The 26,636-nt window shown below is 39.4% G+C and overlaps 1 protein-coding gene across 8 annotated transcripts in view; it reads right to left on the bottom strand.

Annotated features, from left to right (window-relative positions):
* Nucleotides 1-26,636, bottom strand: part of FRY (FRY microtubule binding protein) — a 439,561-nt gene that overhangs the window by 107,296 nt on the left and 305,629 nt on the right. For all 8 annotated transcript variants that reach the window (XR_012495619.1, XM_074330087.1, XM_019749603.2 and 5 more), the window contains 12 exons: nucleotides 24,879-25,050; nucleotides 23,432-23,564; nucleotides 20,356-20,463; nucleotides 13,638-13,896; nucleotides 11,302-11,484; nucleotides 9,280-9,366; nucleotides 6,887-7,146; nucleotides 6,300-6,489; nucleotides 5,566-5,690; nucleotides 3,420-3,477; nucleotides 2,119-2,210; nucleotides 1,664-1,836 (listed from right to left, as the gene is read on the bottom strand). Coding sequence is in view for 7 of the 8 variants with exons in the window: in XM_074330087.1 (XP_074186188.1) it covers nucleotides 1,664-1,836; nucleotides 2,119-2,210; nucleotides 3,420-3,477; nucleotides 5,566-5,690; nucleotides 6,300-6,489; nucleotides 6,887-7,146; nucleotides 9,280-9,366; nucleotides 11,302-11,484; nucleotides 13,638-13,896; nucleotides 20,356-20,463; nucleotides 23,432-23,564; nucleotides 24,879-25,050 (1,840 nt within the window). In the remaining variant the exon portion in view is untranslated. The remainder of the gene's footprint in view (nucleotides 1-1,663; nucleotides 1,837-2,118; nucleotides 2,211-3,419; nucleotides 3,478-5,565; nucleotides 5,691-6,299; nucleotides 6,490-6,886; nucleotides 7,147-9,279; nucleotides 9,367-11,301; nucleotides 11,485-13,637; nucleotides 13,897-20,355; nucleotides 20,464-23,431; nucleotides 23,565-24,878; nucleotides 25,051-26,636) is intronic.

The following is a 26,636-nucleotide window of genomic DNA, read 5'->3' as shown; positions in this document are numbered from 1 at the left end:
TGTCATGATTACACGTGAGTTTTACATTTTGGAGAAAGGAGTAATTTCATTTCCTAACTCAAGTTTCCTTTAGGTAATAAAACATCTATTTAAAAAGTCAGTCACGTGGAATTTTCTTTCTAAGTGTGTGCTCTCTCTGTCTGCTCACACTGTAGGTACTAGCACCTTGTCTCAGAGTAGGAAGCACAGATAGGAGATGAACTCATAGATACCCTCTTCTAATCAGTGTCTGGAAAACCTGACACACCTTCCCCTCAGCTGCTGCTTACATAGGAAATGTCCCCATGACTGCTGCTGCCAGTCTTTAGGAAGCACTGGGAAGCATAACGTACAGACTGTTTTAAACAAACACACTGCAGCTGAAAGGTCAACTTGCATCTTAATTATGGACCATCGAAGATGAGGAGGGCTGGTTATACAACATCAAAATTAAGGAAAATTAGGAAAAAGTAGAAACAGTTGAGCTGTAGGATTTCGTAATTATGTCAAAAGGTTTTATTGACAGTCATTAATTTTTACACCAGACTGACCAGACATTTTTATTCTCTATGCTTCTATTTGGTGAAAATGTTTCATGCCCATTTGCCCTGTGAGACAAAAATCTCTCTTGATCACATAACTTATTAAATTATATAGAATTCTATGTAATGTGTTGATTAGATACAGTTAAGAGCAGGAATGTTGTTGAGATTACATGTTTATAGATTTCACAAAAGAGGTAAAAAACGACAATAACAAACGTGGAGGCAGCAAAAATTATAGTAATTTTAGAATGTACTTGAACTTAAGTGACCACTAACCTAGTGACTGCTATAAACATAGCTTCAGTACATATGAAGCACATGGTAACCACAAATCAAAAATATATACGATATACAAGAAATAAACAGAAAGGAAGCCAAACACAACATTACAGAAAATCACCATCATATAAGAGAGTAAGAGAATAAGAAAGGAACAGAGAAGAACAAAAATAATCAGAAAACAACAAAAAAGTGGCAATATTTACATACCTATCAATAGTTTAAATCTACATGGACTAAATGCTCCAATCAAAAGACATAGGGTGAAAAAACCAATAAACTACACCTAGACAAACAAAAAAAAAAGTAAAAAAAAAAAGACATTGGGTGGCTGAGTGGAGGAAAAAAACAAGACCTGGACATACACTGCCTGCAAGGGACCCACTTCCAATGGAAGACACACACAGACTGAAACCAAAGGGATGGACAAAGATATTTCATGCAAATGGAAATGAGAAAAAAAGCTGGGGTAGCAATACTTATATAAGACAAAACAGACTTGAAAACATGTTCACAGATTAGCACAAGAATGAAAAAATGAAGCGTCTGTGAAACGGTCCCTTTGATCTCCTTCCTTTCTGTGGAAATCACATAGGTTGATATTTTTCAGATGGGAACCAAAACAAAGAATAGAAATAATGACAAACACAAAGCCAAAGCGAATTCCCATGGTTTCCTTTCCAGCTCTGTGCTGAATTTCCACAATCGGTTCTCATGTGCATTTCCAAGTAGTTCCAGACAAATAAATGAGCCCATCAAAGACCTGCACACAGGCCGGGGGGGTTCAGAGGCAAGCACAGTCCTGGGGAACAAATGGTTTTTCAAGCCTACAGGTAACCTGTGGTGACGCATCACTGTACCTGGGACGCACTGAATCAGGTTGGCTACCATGGCACTAAAATGTGCCCGGATATCTTTAAGGATTTCAACTTCTTTATCATTTTCAGCTTCTAGCAGCATGCGGGTCAGGTCCACATATTCTAAGAACAAAGCTCCAAGGGCTAAAGTGTCCCGTTCTAAGGCTCCATTTGTGCTGGAATGAAAGAAAAGGAAACTTTTAGATGCTTTGCCTTTGTGTCCAAGTGGCACGTGCTTCATGGAAAATAAGATTCATTATCAGAACTCACAACCAAATTTGTTCTTGAACAATATGCAGTATAAATAGAATATGAAAAAAACCCATACAAGCTTTCTTGGACTTTTCTGAGTAAAAGTTAAAGGTAATATATTAAAAAAAGAAAGAAAGAAAATAATAAAAGAGACAAGAAGGCCAGTTTGATGAACAGAGATCAACTCAGGGGATTTTTCACCCTACCTGTCACTTATGACGCCAGCATCAGCCAGAAGTTCAAAAATTCGGAGCAGTTGGAGTCTTAACAAGTCCCGCCGTTCTCGGCGTTTTTTGTTCTGTGCAGAAAGAGGTAACACCACTTACAGACATGGGCAAATCAATAGGAACTTTGCTGGATTAAAGGAAGGCCTAATCTAGTCCTTTGCAATTTCCTAAGTAGAAAAGACAAAACGTATTTTTCTTTCTTGCTAATTCTTAGAGAAGATGCTTGCTATTGCAGGCTTTAAGAGAAAGACCATCATTGGGTCAATAAATATTTATAAGGCGGAAATATTCCAAACAAGCCTCATTTCTTAGATGCCCTTGGCGTCTGTAGAAAGACTGGACCATCTGAAATGAGTCAAGAGGGAGCGTGGACTCTGATACTCCCGCCAATTCTGGTCACGAGCTCACACAGTCTTATACAAACTGCTCCAGTTTTGTTATTCTGGTGTCTTAGCTACTACAGTGGGAAACTTCTTCTTTAGTCTTATCTTTTTATTAGTTTCCAGAGTTACATTATTAGTTTAGATATATTATTAGTTTCCAGAGTTCATTTAGGGAAAGATAATGTTGAGGAAAATGCTTCAATATGCCCAACAAAACAAACAATATTCTTGACCCTGCAAATCCTTGTAAAAAACAAACAAATGAACTAAAACCCAAAATTCAATTAACTCAACCCCTCTCTCCCCCTGCAGAAGAATGTAATATCTCAACATATATATGAGTATTTAGGTTGTTTTGCTTTCATAAGTTTGGAAACTAAAATCTTTTAAAGTAGGCACCATATTATACTAAATATTCAAATACTGAAAAATGATGAAAATAACTTAAAATATTAACCTTTTTACTGCATTAATTGATTTCAAGTTTGTTCACCAAAATGTGTCAAAAATCCACAGAAAATAATTACAGTATTTATATTTTTAAGTAAATACAGTTAAGGTGCTACATTTTACTAAAATCAATGATTACTTTAAAACATTAAAATTTCCTGTTGTTATTCATTCTTGAAAAACACAAAAACATAAAAAAATGTACATGTGCTTTCCTAAACTTCCTTTCTGGAACACCGAGCTCGTGGGGTAAAGATGAATGCCGCAGTTAGCGGCATGGGAATATCATTCGACTATAGCTGAACGTCGCAGTGAAAATGTTAAGATTCAATGTTAAAAGCACATTGGGGTGTTTGTATTCTTTAGGGGAAACCACTGGGTAAGATTTAAATTCACACCATTGTCCAAATAAACCAAGGCATTAATTATTTAAATTCTAAATCTCACCTCTGGTCTCCGTTCCAGAGCTTCTTTCATTAACGGATGAAGTTCTTCTACCAGTTCTCTACGGAGGAAAAAGGTCAGCTTTGAAATTCATTATCATTGACACCAAACTTGTCACCAAATATATCCATTTGATGCTAAATCATTTACTTCTATCACTTTGCTTCTCACATCAAAATCTCCCCTGGCCCTTCCGTTTTCAAGTCACTTGGTAAACTGGAGGCAGGTAGTGGCCTACATTTTGTATTATTGGTCTTAATCCCAAGGCTCCGGTATAATTTTGGCTTGGTACAAAGGTAAGCATTGACTTGATTTTGATTTAATGTTCTGGAAACCTCTACGGCAAAACCCTATCTGGAAAATTAAACAATATTTTGCAAGTACTTACTGAATTCAAAGCACTTTACTACAGGTCGTGGGACTGAAGATAAATAAAAGTGAGTTGCCTCACAGAAGAAATTTTCAGTCTAATCAGAGCACAAGAGAAGGTGCACTTACTATGGCACTGCCTCTGGGGTCTGTTCAGGGGACTGACTTACAGTCCATTCTAAAATGGAGTCATTGGAATCTCAGAGATAAAGTCCTTTATTTGAGCTCTGACAAATGCAAATATGGCAAGTCCTATAATAATGAGGTTCTCATCAAAACCTTTTCTTTTGTGTAGTACAAATAAAAGTTTGATCCTATGAATACTCGTACATATCTCATATTACATGTATGTACTTTCCCCGTCCCCATTATCTCCAAAACAAAATGATGAGATCTAGCCTGTTGGTACATATTTTGTCTATAGTCTACGCCAATGTATGAAAACCATGTATTTTTTGGTCGTATATTTTGTGTTACTAGAAATCACCCTCCAGGGAAGTTCAAGGACAGGAATGTAAACTCTGTGGCATTGTGCACTGAGAGATAGAAAGTCTATGTCCATTTCAGATTTTTCCAGCACATGTGCTAGAATTTCCTCATCAAAGACCTGGAAATAATATTAATGGTCTCCTCTAACTAACAGCAACCATTTCCTGAATATTTACTGTTTACATTGATACTTTCATATTTCTTCCTCTCAATAAATCTATGAGATAGATTCTATAATTATACCAATTTTTCTTTTTATTGGAGAGATACACTTTATTTATATTGATTATAGCAATTTTACGGGGGAGGGAACTGAGGCCCAGATCTACGGGGCTAGGAAGTTGCATAAGTCACTTCCCGGAGGACTACTGAGAGGGTGAGATTTGCAAAAGAGCCTCTAGTTCTTTGGGGAAGAATGTTCGGAAATTCCAGGAATTGTTTCTATCGCCTTGTAGTATTTGTGTATGAAGCTTTGTCATCACTAATTAAAACGTAGTAAAGCTCTGGTTAACTGGCACTCAGTAGTCAGAACACACAAGTACTTTTTTAAGGATAACATCTGATCCTTCACTTGAATAATGTAATTGATCTTTTTCAGTTGCCTCTAAGACGTCTCATTAATCTTTAGTTTTCAATAGGTTTTTTCACACATGCTTGGAGCTTTCCCTTCTGTGTCTGCATGAGAAACCGTAAGATTTTATTTGTCCATGTAGGCTTTCCTGCTTAGCTAAAGCCATCAGACACAGCCCGAACTAACTAATGGCTTATGGTGACTCTTTCAAAAGGCGCTGACACCTCCTCGGGTGGAATGGTTATTTGACTAAAGGTCTGAAATGAGTAAGGGATCCAGAAAGTGAGATATGATGGGTCTAGCTAGGCACATTATAGAAAAATCCGCTAGTGTAACCATCACGCCTGAAAGAGTTCTATCGGTGCTTAATCTCTGAGAGCCTGTTGCATAAATGGCTGATGAGCAGACACCCCTAATTTAGACGTTTGAGCCTCAGATTAGTCTGATTACCTGGGAACTGACACTGAATATCTTCATTTACAGTTATCTAAAACAAATCTTGCAAGTGAGATAAAACCGGAGCGGTGACATCACAGTGAAAATGATGAAGATTAAACAAATGCGAGGCAGCTGCAAGCAATGCTTGTTTCATGCACATCACCCAGAGGACAGAAGGAAAGAGCACCACGCCTACACTCTGCAGGCACTTGCGTTAGAAACAGGCATTACGACAGCAGCACATACGTACGAATTTACAACAACTCATGAAGACAACCGTACCTGAAAACAAGGGAATTTGTTCTTCCAAATCCTAAAACTAAGGACTCTGTGATCTCAATGCCCTCTAGTCTCATCAAAGGCACCAACTGCTTTAACAGAACTCCCACCGATGGGGTGCCTATGGCCTGAAACAAGTTGGTTAGAAGTGAAAAAGAGGTCACATGATAATGGATGTTTTCTTTAATCAAACAAGGATGCATTATAACAGTTTCAAAGTTCTGAACCACATCCCAAGGCACTGCCATCATTTCAGGAAAAACAACACAACCCATACATTTTAATACAGTGCAATGAATGCATTTTCCACCTGGCACACAAATTCTAAAGAATACTTTTATTATACTAGTCTTCTTTAAACAATAAAAAATCCCATATCTACAAAACTATCTTTAATGAGATAAGTTAATTGAGGCATGGTTTAAAGGCAAACACTTGGTGAGAAGTGAGTGACGTGTCATAGAGGACACGACCAAACCTCAGAGCACTAAGAAAAGCAAGTCACTCTATGGCCTTAAGCAAGTTCTCTCATTTCTCTATTTTCCACTGTCCACTTGTCAGGGAGGAATAATAAATTATTCACATAAACACTCAATGGAATTTACAAATGTGTAGGATGAAAAACTGATCCCATATACTCCAGATGGCAGGCACAGTGCGATCTGCACTGTGAACTCTAGACAAACAAGCTAAAAAAAAACCTTACAGAATAATTCTTCTGAAGCATGTCACGTCACCTTGTTATCGTAGCTCACGGTACCATCAGGTGTGGTGGCCATGATTTCTGGAGTGGAAGCTCTTAAATGTCCTGGGCTCATAATACTGGGCTTTGCAACTCCAAAGCAAAGGATCAGGTAATTTCTCCACAAGGTAACGTAGTTGTCGCCACTGCTGGCAGTGCTGGTTTTCTTGGCGTTGACTGGGCTACTAGAAATACGGAGTTAGAAATAAGAGTGAAGCTAAGTTCTGGAGTTTAAGTATCCCTTCTGGAATAAAGGTCCTCTGAAGCGCCCAAATAGAGTCGGACAGCTATCGGACAGGGAAGGTCATGACCGGATGGGAATCATATGAACAGAACTTTAAGATCCTTTTCAGCAGTAAAGTCTGAGATTCTGAACTCAATCGTTGATTATTAAGGAGAAAAACCCAACTAGCTCTAGCCAAGATCTCTGGACCTGGTTTTTACTCAGGGTTAAGAATTCTGTATCAGGCAGTTCAGAAACTGGAGAGGATTACATAATATCCCACTGTCTCATATGACAAGAAAACATAAGAAGGCAAATAGTGGAATGAGTGGCACAGAGGCACACACACAGGTCCTTACTTGGGGTCCACCAGAGGCATGACCGACTGCAGCCGCGTGAAGGCGTAGGGCCAGGCGTAGCTGAGGGCCGTGGGGCAGTGCTTGGGTAAGTTCTCCTGCCGCAGGAAACTGAACAGGCACAGCACCCAGGGGTCTTTGACGGACTGTGCGAATATCCAGACATGGGATGGGCTCTTCACATCGTAATGGCTGTTGACCAGGACCGCGTTCCACTCCACCAGCCACTGCAGATCCACGCTGTGAGTCAGCGGCAAGGTGGCCTGTAGGTGCACGTGGGCAATGAGTCACCACTAAGTCGGAAATTACATGTCCTCATCACAGCTTTCCCTGGCCACCTCTGCCATGGGCAAAACTATGCCTTTGAAACCCCCACCCATCCCCATCACACAGGACCTCGGTTTATGTTCATGCCTGTTTCTGAGCAAGCAGCCAAAGCGCAGAGGTTAAGGACAGGGGTCACGCCTCGTCCAGCTTTAATGTCACATGGCACTGTGTGTTAGTGCACAGAAGCTGCTCACCGAGTATTTGACTACATGACATCAGTTCATTCAAACTCGACCATGGAGTTGCCATTTTTAAATTCTGAAGTTATTACTCTCTGAGATTAGTGTGTTTTTAATCCCTATAATTAGTTTATTTATTTATACTTTTAGCCATGATCTTGTTTAGTGTTACTTGGTATTACTAGGGAAATACCTTCCCTCTGACTTTGGGAAATGGCTGAGTGCGATCCCTTTTATGAAGGGCATTTGAATGATGATTTTTAAGGTAAGATACCTACTTATTCTTGTCCTATGATATCAAGCCAAAATAATACATTCTAGAACCTTTGAAAGATATCCATCCATCCATCCATCTTTCTATGTCACTTAAGTTCTTATATATCATTTTCTTTTAAGTCCAGAATATCAAAGTTTAGGTAAGACCAAATTTCAAATGATCTAGCTGTTTTGCGGGGAGAGAAAATTGCTTTTATATTTGTTAGGCATTTAAAGCAACCCATTTTCTCCACTGGGTCTCGGCGTTCCCGTGGGTCAGAGTGGCCTCAACGGTTAATGGGCTGTAAGGGGCACAACTTGCTTTCAGAGCCTCAGAGATCAGATTCCAGCTGAGGCTCTGTCCATAGCCTGTCACCTGCGAAAGTCCCTGGACATCCCAGATGCTTTGTTTATGACTTGGGAACAACAATGTTGCTCTCACTTCATCTTTACGTGAAGGCTCGTATTACGGGATATAGTAAAAACACCTGGCACAAAGCAGGCACTGCTTTCCTCTCCTCTTTTCCTCTTTTTCTCTCTCTGTGCACCTTCCCATCTGCACAGTTACTGACCTCGTTACCCCTGGGGCTCAAGATTCTGACTCTGATAAACACAGAACAAAATCCCATGAGGAAAGAGAACCGGCCAGGAAATAAGATATGTGTCTAAGACAATTAAACTTGACTCTTCCACTCCAAGTTAAAACAATTTGCATTTCTAAAGGAAGAAGTAGGTCTGTACTGCCTGGCTAATATTTCAGTAATTATCATTATTACTGCAGCCATAGCAGAAATAGGGATCTGTGTTCAATTTCAGTTAGAAAAGTTCACAAAAAGCTCACGAATGTCTTTAGGTTTTGTCTTCACTTACAGCTATTTGTCAGTTATGTTTGTATTCATTTATAGTTGTGTGACAAGAATACACCTAATAAGGGGCATTGCAGTGTGGATTCTGCAAGCCGGCCGATGTGCCAGGCCTCCCCTCAGCTAGGCAGCTGAAATTAATCCAACTTCCATTACTGTATTGACTTTTTAAAATAAACAGATAACTAACATCCATTTCAATTTCTCTTCTACTTGTTCAGAAAACGGAAAGCTGCCAATATGCTCTTAACAAGGAAGCATATATTTGTGTAGCAGATAAAGCTCTACCAGAGTCAGAGCCCAATTAGGGTCAAGTTCAAACCCTAACACTGCCTTCTGTGTGACAATGGTCCCACACCCCTTAACGTCTTTGAATTTTAATACCTATGAGGTTGAAAAGATGATAAATGAGACAGCACTTTGCAAACTGTGAAGTTCCTTGTAAATATAAGTAACAGACTGTGCTAAGTATAATAAATAAGGTGAGCTAATTTTCTTAAAGAAGCCTGAGCAATTCTTCTTGAAATTGCAGTTTTCAAAAGATTATCTATATTTCTAAGGTTCAAATTTTGTTTGAAACTTATCGGAATTTCTCCTAAGGCAGCATGCAAAACACTCGCCTTGTTTTCCTAAGTACTTTTGTATGAGTTTACTAATGTGACATAAAATCCTCGAATTCTTCCACATCATTTGTCTTTGCCTCTCTTTTTGCAGATATGTCCAGAGCTTATGCTTAAGAACCATTAGCAGTCAGGATCAAGTGTGTACTTACTGAGTCTGAGACGGCGACATGAATAAAACTTTCGAGAATGGAAGAACTTAGCTGATCCATGACATCAATCATAGGCCTGTCGTCGTCCTGTACAAAGGGAGGTGGTTACTCTCCATGGGAAAATAAATCCTTCCCACCCAGCCCGCCGCCTTTGTCTAGCACATGAAGCAGGACAGCCTGCAAGAGAGTGATAAGGGTTTTCTCACAGAAAAGTGCCTGCCAAGATGGCGAAAGGGACTGGATAATTCTCCCTATGCTTCTGAGTTGAGTCTTTCAAGTTTCAGGGGAAGACAACTAGAGTCCCCATTTCACATGGCACTGAAAAGGCATGTTCCAGAATTTCAGAAACGCACGTGTGTGCGAGAATCTAAAGACCAGGGCGAGACGTTATTCACTGAAGTGTGCATGTTGCCGTTCATTTTAAGGAACGGAAACCCCACAAGCATCGGCTCTGCCAGACCACTAAACTGCTGCTTACTGAGATCATGGATCCACTAACATAATTGATAAATCGTGGACTGTGACTGAACTTTAGTCCCAAAGAAACTGCCCTGGACACAGACCACACACTCTGTGGTATCTATGTTGAGTACAGCTATTTGGTGAAAGAAACAAATAAGAAAGGGCACAAGAGAGAGTATCTTACAGGAAATCCTTCTACATGAGTAGAACATATAGAATATACTGCATAAAGAATATAAATACGAATATGCATATGCTTGCTGTCCTTTATTACAGATAAGCTATCATATAAACAACAAAATTGTTTACTTAGAAGCCTTATAGCAAAGCCTTGGAATGTCCTTATTCAGGTATGAGAATGGTTTCACAATGAGAATGAGAATGGTTTCAGAAAAGCTGGGCTGGTCAAAGACACGTGAGAAATGTTGCTAGTAGTCTGCTGGACTGGCAGTTAAGAGTGTGGGGCCTCATAGACATCTATATCTGGCTTTCAATTCTGGCTGTGTCACATACTAGCTGTTGATTTTGGGAGGGCTTTTCACCTCCCTAAACCTCAGTCTCAATATCTATACACTGGGGGTAATACTTTTTAGGTTATTGTGAGGGTTAAATGAGATAATATGTGTAGAGCCCTTATACACTGCCTGGCACACCTGCGGCAACCATCATCATTCTTATCATAATTAGAGACTTAACGGTGGTTTCCCAAAACAGAGCACGTCTCAGAGGTCCATTTGCCAGACACCAGACATGTGGTCCTAAAATATATCAGAAAGCCATCTCAAGAAATGGGAATAGAAAGGACGGAGATGGATTTGAATTTTTTTTTTTTTTTTTAAAGATAATAACCACTCTGAGGATCATAAAACCAGGATCAGTGATTCAAGACAAGAAAATGGAAGGTAGCATTCTTCCAAAGAAGTATGTGACATAAAAAGCAGCCTCTTTTTCCATCAACTCATGCCTAGGGTCCAGCCACCTGTGCCATCAGGGGAGGAGCCTGAACACCTGGACGGGCTGTAATGCACTTGGCCGAGTGTGGGAGGTAGGCCGGGGTCGATGACGTTTACTCATGTGCTTACTTCTCCTGTCTCAAGGGGAAACGTTTCCTTGTGATACCATTGTTCTGCCATTGTAAAGATTAAACAACTTCCTGTTAGCCAGACTGCTTGGTACCTCGAACATTTTCAATGGGATGCACTATTTCCTCAAGTTCATTCTCTAATGTAAGTGTAATAATATCTGCTTAATTAGATGTATGCAGATTATGAAGGCGAAAGATCTATAACCTCGTCATGAAATTCTTCACTTCTTCACAAGCACCACCACTTGGAGAATCAGGAGTGGACTTTTCTGTTGCCCTCAGAATATACAACTTATTCTAGGTGACCAAGAGGGCTATTTCATGATTAAAAGGCCACCATGAATCAAAAATTATCTGTTGACATCATGTGTGACATGACACTACACAAAACGGTGATGCATTATTTATGGTTTTAAATCTAAACTTCAAAAGTGTTGAAAGAAATGAATTGGAAAATATAGAAGAATAATCCATACCTCAGGCTGACCCAGGGCAAGAAATAAAGCTCGGATTTCCTTGAGTATTAAAACAGACAGTTTGCGTGTGGCCACCTGGAAACTGCAGAGCAAAACCAGAGCAAAGCCTTCCACGGCATGGAGGACGCTGCAGTGGGGACCCCGTTCCGACTGCATTCGGTGGCTGGAGCCATTTGGGATTAGCTGTCACACAATAAGAACAACATTCTATATTCAGAAAAATAACAGTGGAAGAAGAAACTATTCTTACATGGACATCTTTGGACACATTTGACCTTGTGGTACTAAAATAAATTACAATGGTTTAGATCCAGACATGTCTATGAGTTCATTATTGTTCATGAAATGTCATAGATTCCTTTTTGTTTTTAGATCAATTGTTACTTTGGAATACCATCAACCATCTGTTACCTGTAATAAGGAATAACTTTTCAAAGGCTATTTACATTAATAAAAACAAAACTTCTTCCATCCATACCATTTTGAATAACACTATATATTCAATCAAAATGGCCTGATTTGTTTTTACTTAAATTCTGTACAATCTTTTGGATTCTATTAAACTGAATTTTTAAACATTTACTTTCTAATCAGACTTGCTCACTTGTTTTTGTGTTAGATTCTAATCTAGGTTTTACACCTTTATGAAATGTGTTCTGAATGTTCCCAAACCACAACTGAGTGAGTCTAAAACAAAAGCAAGCCAGACAACAGGGTAGATTTCACCTTCATTCCAGTTTTCCTTTTACAAGCATAAGTAACCCTTGTTTTTCTTTTTTTAAAGAAAAAGTATTTAATATCTAGTCACCCCAACGTAACTTTTCATATTGCACATTTTTTTCTAAACTTATAAATATGCATAACGTATATAATTGAAATCATAGTATATACGTAAAATTTTATGTTTTACATGTATCACATTACATGATTAAATATTTTTTTAAATAATTTTTAATGGATGTATTATAAACCATTCCTGTATAACTGGATGTGAACTTTTTTGTCTTGTTTTGAAGCTGAAGTAGAATCATATTTAATGTCAACTATAATTAAATATATATGTATATATTTAAATACATACACACATATATATATATATATATATATATATATATATATATATATATATATATATTTATATACGTACACATCAGGGGTGCCAAAAAATGTAAACAAGTGGATACTTTGGTCAACGTTGCTTAAGCAGTAGTTTGCTGTAATCAGAAGTGTCTGGATGCTTATGGTAACCACTTTGAGCACCTCTTGTAATTGCAGAAGTCAAACTAGACTTGTATTCATCTTTTGTTATCAGTATATATTGAGTTTACAATTTTAATATAGATTTTCCTTTCTTAAAATGTGTATACACTTTTTTGGCACCCTACGTATATATGGTCACAGAATGTAAAGTGCAGCATAGGGAATACAGTCAATGGAATTGTAACAGCTATGTACGATGTCAGAGGGGTAGTAGATTTCAGGGGGGAGTTATCACTTTGTAAGGGGTGTAAATGTCTAATCATTATGTTGTTTTGTATACCTGACACTAATATTAAAAAAATACAACTGAAAAAAGAAAAACATCTTGTTTTTCGACCTGTCATCTTTTGGCACATGTAGAACATATAGAAGGAGAACGACCTTGACCTCATCACGGAGGTCAGCCCATCTGGGATTGTAGCTGTTCCCTAAATGCAATTATACTTCCCTGAGCCTCCACATTCCTTGGATTCTCAGGTATGCTCTTCTCCAGCCAGACCCCTTTCTCCATCTGCTCATTAGCAATGCCACACCACCACTGACCTGGCTCTCCTCTGACAACCCTCCTCCTCAACCTGCTCTTCAAAATGTTATCATAATGTGTTACCGTGCAGGACTGAGGTGTGAAATAATAAAGAAACCACAAGACTGCACTGCCTTCTCTGTGGATACTGGACAATGCAACCAATAAGTTGCTGACTATGAAAAGAAAACCCGGGTAGGCAGCTAACTTTTATATCCATTTCCATACCCAGACCACATCCATATCCACATCCAGCTCTATCTCCCTGGCCTGCAGTCATTTGCTCTTAAAAGTGCATTTATAATCATAATTCTCTGAAAAAACCAATTTTGACTCCCTAAATAGCCTTGTTACTGTTAACAAATCTAATCTGATGTGGCATATCACACCCTGAATTTCTGGGTCACAATTTAGGCAGATGGATAATCTAAGGGCCACCACTCGGGAGAAAGGAGCCAGAAGTAAGAACTCCGAAGGTTCCTCTGGGCTACAACTTATTTACATACGTGCTACGTAAAAGAATATATATCGGTGGGAAGAGTGTGGAAATGACCTCTGCATTTCTGATTTTGTTGGCTTGTTCGTAGACTTTTCCTTGAGTCTGTATGACCAGTTTCCACTGGGTGAGCAGCTGGAGCAGTAACTTCAGGGAGGAGTCCAGGAGGGTGTGATGCATGTCATTTACTTCCCGGAGCAGGAAGGTGGTGAAGCCAAAGAGAACATCTTCCCTCCAGTCGGGGAAGTCAACCAGCAAACCTTGAAGGGAATTTTGTGCAATATGGCGCAGTTCGTCATCCATGTGAATAGAGAGCCTGTGAAATGAATGACAGGCAATGAAGTCATTTACCTTACTAACATTTTTTCCAGATCTGTGAAGGAACATCTATAGGGCTCTGCTTTTACTTGTGTCTGAAAATGGGTCGCTCCTCTAATACGTTATCATATTCCTCCTTTAGCACTCTTAACACTAACATCTTACATAACAACGGCACTCTTATCACACTAAGAAATTAATACTGGTACAATGCAATTAACTAAACTACAGATTTTTATTCAGATTTCGCCAGCTTTCTACTAGTGCCCCTTTTCTGTTTCAGAATGCAATACAAGATACCACAGGGCACAAGATACCACAAGATACCACATGTATATAAATACTTTTTAATACAATATTGACCACAGATTAAATTAGTATCAAATCTTACCACTTTTAAGGATGAGAAAACTGAGTACTACAGAAAGCAAGGGACTCAGTGAAAATGAACAACTAAAAGTTAGGGTAGGTGTCCTCAATCAGTTTGGCCTCCAAAAGGATATTTGGTAATGTCTAGAGACATTGTTGGTTGCCACAAATTGGAATGCACTGCTGGCATCTTTTTAGCAGGTAGAAGCCAGTGATGCTACTAAACAACCTATCAGTGCAAGAATATCTGGCCCAAAACGACCAAGAATTATCTGGCCCAAAATGTTGGTAGTGCCAAGGCTGAGCAACCCTGAGCCAGTCAACTGAAGAATATCGGTGTATTTGTGGTTTAACCTACAAAATCATAATATTAAATCTCAACATTGCTATGTGGGTGTTATTACTAACATAATGCTTGATATATTCTTCTCTTCATTTATTCAATAAACAAGTATTTTTGAGACTGTCCTAAGATCCCAGCACTGTCTCCACTGCATGCAGCCCTCAGGACTTGGAGTTCAGCATGGCTGTGTCTACCAGGCAGGGTGCTGTGTGGGACAGTGCTGAAGAGGCAGCAGGGACAGCTTGGACAAGGGTCTGTGGGCCCCCCAGGGAGGCAGTACAGCAGGGAAGGGGTTAAGTATGTGTGCCCTGGAATCAGAGTGCCTGGATCAGTGTCTTGCCTTTGTCACTCATTAGCCATGTGACCTTGTGGTAGTTACCTAATCTCTCCAAAGCCTCAGAGCCTTTTTTGGAAAGGGGACAATAACCGTCCTTGCATCTCACAAACCTTTCATGAGGCTCACTGAGAGGATCCATGTCGTGTTTAGCACCGCATGGAGCATGCCGTAAGCCCTGAGTGAGTGTTGGCTATCACCATTAGAAGAAAATTAATTCCATCCTGAAAGTTACTGAAGTAACAGGATTCACTCACATCTGAGAAAAAGAATAGTTAGGCAGAAACACGGAGGATGCCCTGGAGAAGCAATAGACTGAGGACAGAGACCAGCTAGGAGGTCACCGTAGTGACTTTGGGAACAAGGTGGGGAGGCCTGACCTGAGGCAGAGCAGCAGTAAGGAAGGGGGTGGGTGGAGGTCTCAGACGTTTAGGAGAGAGCTTCCAGGACTCAGCAGCCAGGAAGTGTTCAGCATCAGAGAAGAAGGTGGCCAGTCAATGGGGCCCCCCACAAACAGGGTAATGTGATTTCCAACCAAGAGAAAGAGAAATTGTGACCTAGAGTGGTTAAGGGATTTCCTTAAAATTCAGGATTCCAACTCAGGACTTCTATAATCCTGAATCCAGGGTTTTCTCAATAAAACAAGTCTGGTACAGTTACACAGTTTGGAATAGATAGTATTTCAAAAACTTGATAAGAAAATACTTTTTTTCTAAAGCCTGAAATACACCAATTGGTCCAAATTTGACCAGGTCCAAATAACCAGGCAAAAGTTTGTTAATAAGCAGATATCTACCAAGGCAGGGAAGACACATTTTCTGTTCCCGAAGCAAGGAAAGTTCCACAAAAATGTTGAGAAGGGAGATCTAAACCAATTCCTCAGGGAAGACTTACCCAATTAAGTCTACAGTTCTTAAGGAGATCACAGTTGCTGAAAGAAAACCGAGCCCTTTAACCTGGCTTCCGGTTAAGAACTGTCTGAGGCACGAATTTCCAAACCTGTCCTTGTATTCAATCTGTATTCATTAATTTTTATTTTTATTTTTATGTAAAGCACTAATATGTAATACACAAAATCTGAGTTGCTCTGCTTAAGGCTGGGGTAAAGGGAGACCCCCACTTGAAACCCACCCATGGGGTGGAAACATTCCTTCACTCTGCAAGCAGCTTTGAGTCATTGTTGCAGCCCAGGGTTTGAAAACCCTAGTTTATGAAAAACCCTTGAAGCCATTTTCCCATCTTAAGTTTATTACTTCTGCTTACTGCATTTTACCTGTCTATGGTCCTGAATAGAGAATAAGCTTCCGCAGGTGACAAATCACCTTTTCAGGACAGAACAACAGGCAGTAAATGTTAACTGATGATAGTAATGTGGGTCACTGTTGTGGATTGAATTGTCTCCAACTCCTCCCCCCACAAATTCATATGTTGAAATCCAAACCAACAGAACCTCAGAATACGACATTATTTGGAAATAGGGTCATTGAAGATGTAATTAGCTCAATTACGATGAGGTCATGCTGGTGTAGGTTTGACCCCTAAACCAATACGATGGTGTCCTTACAAAAAGGGAAAACTTGGAGATAGACATGCACACAGGGAGACTGTCACATGAAGATGAAGGCAGTGACCAGGGTGACACGTCTACAAGCCAAGGAATGCCCAAGAATTCCAGAAACCACCAGAAGCAAGAGAGAGGCTTGGACCAGATTCTCCCTCACAGCCTCAGAAGGGATCACCCCTGCCGACACCTTGGTCTTGGATGTCCAGCCTCCAGACTGTGAGACGATAAATTTCTGTTGTTTAAGACCCTTGGTTTGTGGTACTTGATTACGGCAGCCCCAGCAAACTAATGTAGTCATGAAACTTGGCCAGCATCTGTCTTGAGAGTCAAAATAAAAGCCATGTCAATGTCTATTTAAATGAAATTTTTAAGTAAGGGCCAATGGTTTCAGCTTTCCAAATGAGATTAATTTTACTCTTCATCTAACATTGCTCTCATTCATAATTTGCAATCTAGAATCTGTCTTCACTTTAAAGCCACAATGCAGGATCACTTTAAGGACTCAGAGTCCCAGGGTGCCACATGCCCCAGCTTTTGCTTCTGGGGGGGGGGCACTGCTCCTGAGATGATAGTGTAAACGTGGTCGACATGTGTAAATGCTCAGAAACATTGCTGGAGTATGAAGGGACAAGACCAGGGAGGGAAATGACCTTCTGGAACAGAAGACCCAACAGAGGATAAAAGTGGAATGTTTGTAGAAGAAAAAGGTCCAGACTGTCAGGGAACTGAGACTACTCAGTCTCAAATAATGCATCACGGCAATGTGTGTGGCTGCAGGTGAGGGGAGAGGGCATGAAGCTGGGAGAAGGGTGCCTGGGTCCCTGGGTTTGTTCCCGGAAGAGCATGAGGAGAGCTGTGGGTCATATACGGTTGCCATTACCCCCACCCCCAGATCTTTCTCACTTTTATTAGATTTTAACCAGATAATCACAGATCATCTTGTGAGACACGTGAGATTTACTACTATAAAAAAGGAAAAAAATTATCTAGGTAACAAGGAAGAAAAGACTCAGGGTTGAATGGGGAAGGTCCAGTCTTCCCAATTGTGCAGAGTGCATAGGAGGCAGCGTGGTGCTGGCCAACAGGCTGGCAGGTCCTGTGACATCCCTTGTCTAGTGAGTGAGGAGCAGGGCTGAACAGAGGGTAGTTCCCCAGGCCCCTGCTGGGCCATTGTAGGGAGAAACCCAAATAGAAAAGAAAGGTCAAGTCCTTGACTGCAAAATAACTATAATTACAATAAAAACAACTGTCCTAGGAGTTTGAGAGACTATTGTTCTTATTCAGCTACTCAAAATGGGCCACCTTCCACTATAGAGACACTGAAAAGCAAATGATAAATGGTAAATGATAAATATTTTTCAGCTACCCCAGAAGATTGTTGAATCATATATGCATTACTTCATAAACCGCCACAAATGATAAGAAAATGTGTTTGGCTGTCATTTTGCATAAAACCAATGAGATTTGTCACTTCCATTTGGCTTCAGGAAAAATTCTGTCAATTTGGGCAACCAACTTGACTCTTCTGAAATTCAATCTCCTTATCTGAAAACAGAAATTAATATGTGCGCAGCTTTCCTAACACAATGTGTATAAAAATGCGTTGTACATCATGGCATACTATGCTACTCAAATGTCAGGATGCCTGATAATAGCTAGCATTTGCTGAGCACTTCCTGTGTCCTAGGCACGGTGATAAGTGACTTATATGCATTATTTCTCAGAACCACATGGCAAATTTTGGAAAGGGAAGGGTAAATATTGAAGAGCAGACCCTTAGTGCATATATAATGCTGCACGGAGTGACCAAGGACAGGAGCCTGGAGACTGAAGGAAAAGGTCATTTCTATGGTCAATGGACAGAGAAGGAGACTTAAGAAAGATGGCGACTGCCAAGAAGCAAAGCAGGCACCCCCATGTTGTGGAGAATCCCTGGAGGACTTAGATGGCCGAGGAAGGCAAGCTCTGCAGAGAGCAGGAAGGAAGTGCTCCCAGGGATCCTATCATGACACCAGGAAGGCCTGTGTAGCTTCCATGGAGCCTCAATAAACAAATTCCCCACATTCAGCCATTACGAGTGGGCTGAGCGATATGTTTAACATGAGAAATTTCGTAGTGTGGAGGGAGGGGGTTGCAAGTTTCATTCCCACCATTTTCATGCTAAACGCGCTCCTATAAATCTGAGGTTAGAGTGTCTGTGGTATTGAGCCATTACCTGAAATGCTGGGCCGTAAGTGGGACACACCCTTGAAACCCCTTATCCAGGGAACGGAGATGGGAGAGACAGGGAGCTGGCATGAGTTTGGTCTTACTTTGTGAATTGTGAAGAAAGCCAAGTTTTTCTCCAGTAAGTACGCACCATGGATGTGGCCGTGAAGAGTATGAAACGGAAGGTCTCACGTCTCGGACTAGACTGTATACTGACTCACGAGTCAACTTAATCCAAACGCAATTGGACTATGAGGGAGATAAAGTGACTGAAAACTTGAAACCCACATTTATTGCCCTTAAATTTCTTCACTTTTGTCCTCTGACCCTCTCAAGGAGATCTGACAGGGCCCAGTTTTTCACAGGTTAAGATCATTCCCCTGAGGAAATGGCCGCTGGCTTCTTTTGAAGCTTCTCAAAGAGGCCTCTTCATGGGCTTCCCATGTAAGTCCAGCCTTATTTTGGTTTTACCCTAAGAGGTGAACTCTTAAGAATATTTGTTCTTTCCCCTCCTAAGGACAGTACCCACTGTTTAGGCTTTGTAAGAATAAAGATAATAACAAACACGATGCCCTACAAACAGCACTGACATTCAACTGAGTCCAACACAGTTCCCTCCGATATGCCTGGCCCCGGTCCAAAGATCCAGGCGTGATTCCAGAGGTAAGAGCCTTCCAAGCCGATTTACAGCAAAACGGCGCTAGAGACATTACCAGAACACTGGATGACGTTTAGAAAATGGAGTACTTCAAAGGTCTCAGTGTACACCATCATTGCCAATCAGAACTTCACAGAAATAAGAGAACTGTCCTGCTCCAAGTGAATGGGCAACGGTCTGTTCCCTGCTGCCACATTTCTTCTCGGATTAACCAAAGAGCACATGTCTGTATCACTTAGCTCTCTCAATAGTCTTTGAGACAGGCGGTATTATCCCAGTTTTACAAAGAAGAAAAGATGGGGTTAAATTATTGGTCTAGATAACACGGGTAGTAGAATGGCAAAGCAGGCATGCACAATTCTGGGTTTCCAAATGACTCATGTTTTGGTCCTTCCTCCAAATCTCTCAGATGCTAGCCGCTTCCTCTGGTGGTTCACTGGCCGTGGAAAGGGCTCCAGGTCCCTAGTCCCTCACCGCGACATCCATCCTGCTCACTCAGCAACCCCTCCTCTTTGGAGCTACCTGTCCCCTGGTCACAACGCCCTCTCCACTGTTGTCCATGAAAAGTGGACAGGCTGCTCCTTTCCATTTCTGGGTAGTTTGGGCACTTGGGCTTTTCTTTATTCTCAGTGTGCTGTCACCTTGTGAGATTCAATATTAGTGTGGGTGACCCTTGAGAGTGTATTCATCTCATTATTCCTCAGCTCCCCACACCCCCAAGTCACTTTTTTTGCTGTGAATTTGCATGATTCCAGGGCTTGGATTATTAGTTACCTCATGTATTGGCTTCTATATTGGATTTTAAACCCCTTGAACATGGGAAAACAACAAACCATCTCTTTAGTCCTCCTTGCCTACACATAGTATCTAGAGTAACACCTCATTTGGTAAGTCTTTGCCAATTTAAATAATCATTCTATTTTTTAGGGATCACGACAAAATCAATTTGATCAAACAATGCCCATGGCAGCTGTCACCTACCGAGCCAGCAGGTCAATCAGTTCAAGCTTTGACATCCCATCAGGAAGCAATCTAGGAATAGCAGCAACACAGGTCCTGAAAAGGTCGATTTTTGGCTTTCTCTCACCCCTAGAATGTGAAAACCGTGTAAACACAGTCAAAGATTATGAAAAATTATTTGAAAATTGATCAACTATGTGAACCAAGACTAGAACCCACACCTTCTGAATCACTTCCTGGTGTTTTCTCCATGTTATCCTTGAATGATTATGCCCTTTATAGCTTGGCCAGTTCTAAGAGCACTTACGAAGATTTAAACGTTAGACAGAGGTATATTATCTGAAGAGAAAAATGCTGATGTCAGTAGCATTCTCCCCCATGGCTCACCATTCACTTGGGTGTTATGGGGTTTGGTCCCTGTGGGCTGCTTTTAAAACACTGAATTCACTGATATGCCTTTTCCATAGTCCTGCCCAGGGTGTGTAAGCACTGTGGAGAGGAAGATGTTACGCAGCGGTTTTTATTCAGCTGAAGGAAAGAGGAACTCAATAGCTGGACACAGTTAGAGCCTTGGGTTCTGTCCTAATAGTGCATGTGCAACTCTGTGAGTTGTTTAAACAGCTCTCCTGGTTTGCTCAGCAGATGTTTCAAACAGCTGGGATGATTTTCATAGCTGTCGGGAAACACATGACCCTGTCTGGCCTGAAGTGTAAGGAGGATTCTCGCAGGCTTCCGAGCTGAAACAGCAGGCCTAGATTAGAGTCTCTAACTCGTGCGCGATTCCCTTTTACTACTGTAGTTCTTGCTCTCTGGGCTTTACAGGAAGCTTGCAAACCCCCAAACATCATTTCTATAACAGATATTATATAATAATAATTTATTATTAACTATCTGCTAGCATGAACCACAAAAGGCATGGGAAATGGATATGGAATGACACAGAATGTTCAGTGTTCAAGTTCAGACCTTAAGCAAGGCCTGGGAAAGCGTTGGACCAACCTTGGATATCACCTCCAATGACCATTTCCATTAGCATGGTGTGGACCTCCTAAATGCTTCTTCTCCTAAATGCTTATGTGATTCCCTAATGTTTCTGCTTGTTTTCTTGTTTTGTTTTGTTTTTAGTATGTAGCAATGAGTGATTTTCCACTCAGGGAATCTGCCTTAAAAAGCCTAGCATAAAAAACAGTCCTACTCCCATTTGGGAATCTGAAGAGGGCTGAATGGGAAAAAGTAAACAATCATCATGGAAAAAGTTTAAGGTATTGGTTAAAATACAAATGAAATGTCACACGTACTTTGAAACTGAACTTTTTTTGTGGTTTTGAATATATTGTTTTAGTCCTGACCCTATCTTACAATCTTTTGATTATTAATAAAGTTTTCCTTTAAAGATCTTTCATTTGTTTACTTTTTTTTTTTAAAAGAAACAAATCTATGGCAGAAGTTTTAAAAGCATTTCTTATATCCTCAACATCATAAATTGAAAATTGCTTTAATATATTCAAAGAGAACAATGAGGTTAAAGGTTTATTGACAATCTGGCCATTAGTGAGACCACTAGAGCAATAGACCATATATCTAGTGGTATTAACCTTGATCACTTTCAATTCTGCTATCACTTTGGCTGAGAAGTCTAAAGCCACATAATCTTCATATTATTTAAATCAAATGACTGGCAAGCTGCAGGGCGATATGCATTGTATAATCCCATATTTTGTAAAAAATGATGTATATACACATAGAGTTGTGTCGACATAAGGGAAGTTCTGGGGGGATCCCACTGAGCCAAGGAATGGTCATAGATTTGCAGTGGAGCTCTGAGAAGGAGGCTTTCATTTTAACTTTATATACGGCTAAACATGTATTTAAATAATTCTGTATTTCTTACTTTATTATGTTTTGTTTTATTTGTTTTGTCGTACTTTGCTTTCAACATGCCACCATTATAAGAAAAATACACACCCACAATATGAACTTCCCTATATAGGTAACAACCTTCCAACTAACTGTGGGATTTGGAAGTGGAGATGCTGAGTGACAAAGGAAATTTACCTGATCATATTTTTGGAAATGATTGCCACAGGTGTCAATTATAATTTAATTCACAGTCTAACAACAAAGTCCAAACATTCTTAAAATGTAAAGTTAAAACCTAATCCTAGCTCCTGCCATCATTAATCAAAAGTAGCAAATACAACTTATATGAGTTTCTTCTGTAGAGCTCCAATTACAAATCTAGATCTTAGATTTTGGCTAAGAACATTTGATTTCTACATTCCAAGTTACAAATGTTTTCTTAAAATCCAGTATTTTTATGACACGGTTTTGCATAGATACTAGCAGGTTTAGCTCAAAGTTCAGGAACTGTCACTAAAAACAAGAGAATTTGGGGTTTATAAAGATGGAATGTCTGTAAACTGGTGATGTCACCGGCACACAGGCTGTGATAAAGCTGGGGAGCGAAGCATCACTTCTGAAAAATGTGAACCAGCAAATGAGTCTTGGGCCCCATTTTCTAACTTATTGGCCTACTGATACTTGAGATATAACCAAAATAGATGAATCTCAGGTTTGACCTTATTTTTAGAGCCAGTCAAATATTATCAAAGTACGTTTTCACCATTCTTAACACTTAGAATTCTGATTCTAAGATGAGAATAAAATACAGTTGTGCCTTGAACAATACAGGTTTGAGCTGCTCGAGTCCATATACCATGGGTGTTTCCCCAATAAACAGGTCCAAAAGTACTGTAAATGGATTTCCCCTTTCTTATGATTTTCTTAACATTTTGTTTTCTCTAGTTTACTTTCTTGTAAGAATATAGTGTGTAATACATAGAATATACAAAATAAAGTTAATCGACTGTTTACGTTATTAGTAAGGCTTGCAGTCAACATTAGGCTATTAGGAGTTAAGTTTTTGAGAGTCAAAAGTTATACATGGGTTTTGACTGTGTGGGGGTTGGTGTCCCTACTCCCATGTTGTTCAAGGTCAACGGTACAGAACAAAGGGGGAGAATAAATGAGAAGAATCTCTGCTGGTGCCTTTCGGTTAATCAACACTTCACTGAGGCTTTGTCTTCACTGTACTCACGTAATCATGTCTTCAGGTTCCTTGTTTAACATCTGGACATTAGTTAGCATCATACACCTTCCTACTTCCTTGTCAAGGTGTCGTAAAATGTTGTCCACAGCTTTTCGTACTTGAGAGTAATATAATGACATGCCTGAAAAACATCAAAGAATGAAGTCTTAGTTTATTCATCCTCTATGACATTTTCACTCAAGACTTTCTATGGGTCAATGACATGTTCGAGCAGAGTCTTATTCAATCTCTTATCTGCAGGACTCTTAGCAAAGTGCTCTGCATGTACTGGGTGTTCACCAAATAATCATTTAAATTCAATAAGTAGGAATTCTAATACGTTAAAGGGAAATATTTTCCAGGAGAGTTAAAATAAACAAGGAAATAGAAACTTTTATTTAAAAATTTTTATGTTTCTGGTTTAGTACAAGAATATTCACCATTATTGGTGATTATGTGAATAAAGGATAATCCTCATTTGAGGTTGAGATTTTCATAACTTCCTATTAGTCTCTGAAATATATGTGTGGATATTTTTTTTTTTTAGTAAAATAAAATGACTTCCATAAATTTTTAAATGAAGGAAAATATATTTTATTATTTTTACTGCTCTCATTCAATACAATGTCAATGTCCAACAGTGGAAGACAAATATGTGTAGCATATGTATTTCATACATGAATTTTATATATTTATGCATATAATACAAACAAAAAGTAAATTGCTTTGCATTTATAACTCTTACTTTAATGAAATGGTAATAGTTATTTCTTATGCATTAAATCTTTTTGAACTCATGTAAGCATGCAGAACTAAAGATAAATATTTAAAGCAAAACATCTCCTCATGTATTTCCTTCAGGATTTTGGAATCCAGGAACTATCTTAAAGTTTGTAGTAGGTTTCTAAATTCAGGTACTCAGTAAGAAAGAAACAAATGCAGAAAAATCACCTCTTGGGATTAAGATCGCTAAATGAATATGAAAATAATCTCATGTAGGCTAAATTCACAATATAACCTGGCATGTGTGGTATTTGCCATGTTTAAAACACAGATTGAACTATTAATTTTACTGAAAAAAAGAAGAAACTATAAAAATGAATGAATGAATGTGTGTGTGTGTGTGTGTGTGTGTGTGTATACGGTTGTTTTATAAACAGAATTATCTACCAAAGGACACAGATGTCTTAGAAATTTACTGTAAATTGTCGATAATCATTATTAGAAGCATGAAATGACATAGATAAAAGTCTAACATTTAAATGGCAACACGTTTACTAAAAAGTTCCAAAAAGTTTAAAGGACAGGAAAACTAAGCACGGCCTGAGTCAATCAACACAATTAATGTTGGAATGTCTCATCAGCTACTTTTATAAAGATTTTTCCCACTAAAGGTAAATATTTTCAGTCATTTTAAAGGCTTAATAAGGTCCAGATCTACATCTCTGAAACCCACCTATCATTTTGGCTTCCTCTTCCGTGAGCGTTTTACTCAAATATGTCTTCTTCACTCTCAGCGTGTTTCCTGAAGGGAGAACAGCACCTGTAACGGGCATGGGGGGCTCACCATCTTTCTGCTGCAAGCTATCAGCTATGACCAAGAATGCCCGTAAACCGATGTTCATTCTCTGTAAGAGACAGTGAGTTCGTGATACAAAGCCAGACCCAAATATTGCTGTGCAATTAAACCGTTAAGCATGCTTGCTATCTAGATTAGTATGGGAAGTAGTTTAAAAGGCACAAGAGTTAGGGTTGAACCCAGGAAAATAAAATTAAATTTCTGTCATGATTTGTTGCTGCATCACAAGAGCTGGAAAGATTTTCAACAATCTTGGAGGGTATGTTTGATGGTCATGCGCATTCTGTCTGGGGGATCCTGGGTGCACCTGAAAGGGATAGGCAGTCATCCTCTGGAGCAGCTGTAGCTAAGGTAAACTGAGGCAACAAAAGGCTCTGTGTGTTCTGGAAGGAGAGAGATGCCACGTGTGTTAATTCGCAAAGACTGAATGAAACAGGAGTTCCAAATGTGAATCACAAAACAAAAATCATCTGCTCTGAATTGCAGATGGTTAACTTTTGATTCACAAAGGCTGGCGAGTTTGAAAATAAATTTTAAAAATTCAATGCCATGGAACTTGTTACTGATAAAAACACGTGAGTTTATAAGAAGAAATGCCATTTGGGGTCAGACCATTATCTTCCTCAGGCTCAGGTAAGGCATAATATTGGCTCTGGAAGATGACTCAGTAAGGTGTTACGAGTAGTGGTAATCTTAAAAGGTCAGCAGGTACTAAAACCTATACTTTCTTAAACAGCATGTGCAATACATTTACACTCATGTTTTCAAACCGCATGAAATATTATGCTCCCAAAGTACACTACTACTACTCACAGCAGAAAGTAATTACTAGTACAACAATGATAATCCCGATACAATTTATCTAGTCCCTAAAATGGATCCAGAACTGCTCATTAATGCTCATCTTGAAAAGAGCCACGCAGGCAGGTATAATTATTCTCATTGTTTGGGAGGAAACTGAGGCCACCTAACCAGTAGGTGGAAAGCTATACCAGTACATCCAAGGTAGGTTTGCCCGCATCACCTATTCTGTGGTACAGGATTACATTTTGTAACATAAAGTAACACTGATTTCTATTCATTTTTAAACTATTCAAGCCTCAAGGAGTAATGATATTCCAGCCAACCAGGATTTGGTGAAAGTTTATCTGGCTCATTTATGCCAAACCCACTGTGGAGTTGATGATTTTATGGTCTTCAGTAACACTCTCCATCTTCTAGATTGAAAGAGTATTAACTTTAGACAACTGAATTGTTTATTCAAATCCATTGGTGCCCTCGTGTATTTTAGTAGTTCTTTCATGGGATGTTTTCTACGCTTGTGGATTTTTTGAGTTTTGAGAAACATATACTGTGTTTCCCTGAAAATAAGACCTAGCCGGACCATCAGCTCTAATGCGTCTTTTGGAGCAAAAATTAATGTAAGACCCGATCTTATTTTAGTATAAATAAGATAAAAAATTTATTGTTTTTATAAAATAAGACCAGGTCTTTATAATGTAATATAATACAATATAACATAATATAATATAATAAGTCATATTAATTTTTGCTCCAACAGACGCATTAGAGCTGATTGTCCTGCTAGGTCTTATTTTTGGGGAAACACGGTAGAGTCAGGTAACTGCCATCACA

This window comes from Rhinolophus sinicus, linkage group LG04, assembly GCF_036562045.2.
Source record: "Rhinolophus sinicus isolate RSC01 linkage group LG04, ASM3656204v1, whole genome shotgun sequence".
Lineage (NCBI taxonomy): Eukaryota > Metazoa > Chordata > Mammalia > Chiroptera > Rhinolophidae > Rhinolophus > Rhinolophus sinicus.
Note: the sequence above shows the minus strand (reverse complement) of the source record. Positions and strands in the feature narration are given on the sequence as shown.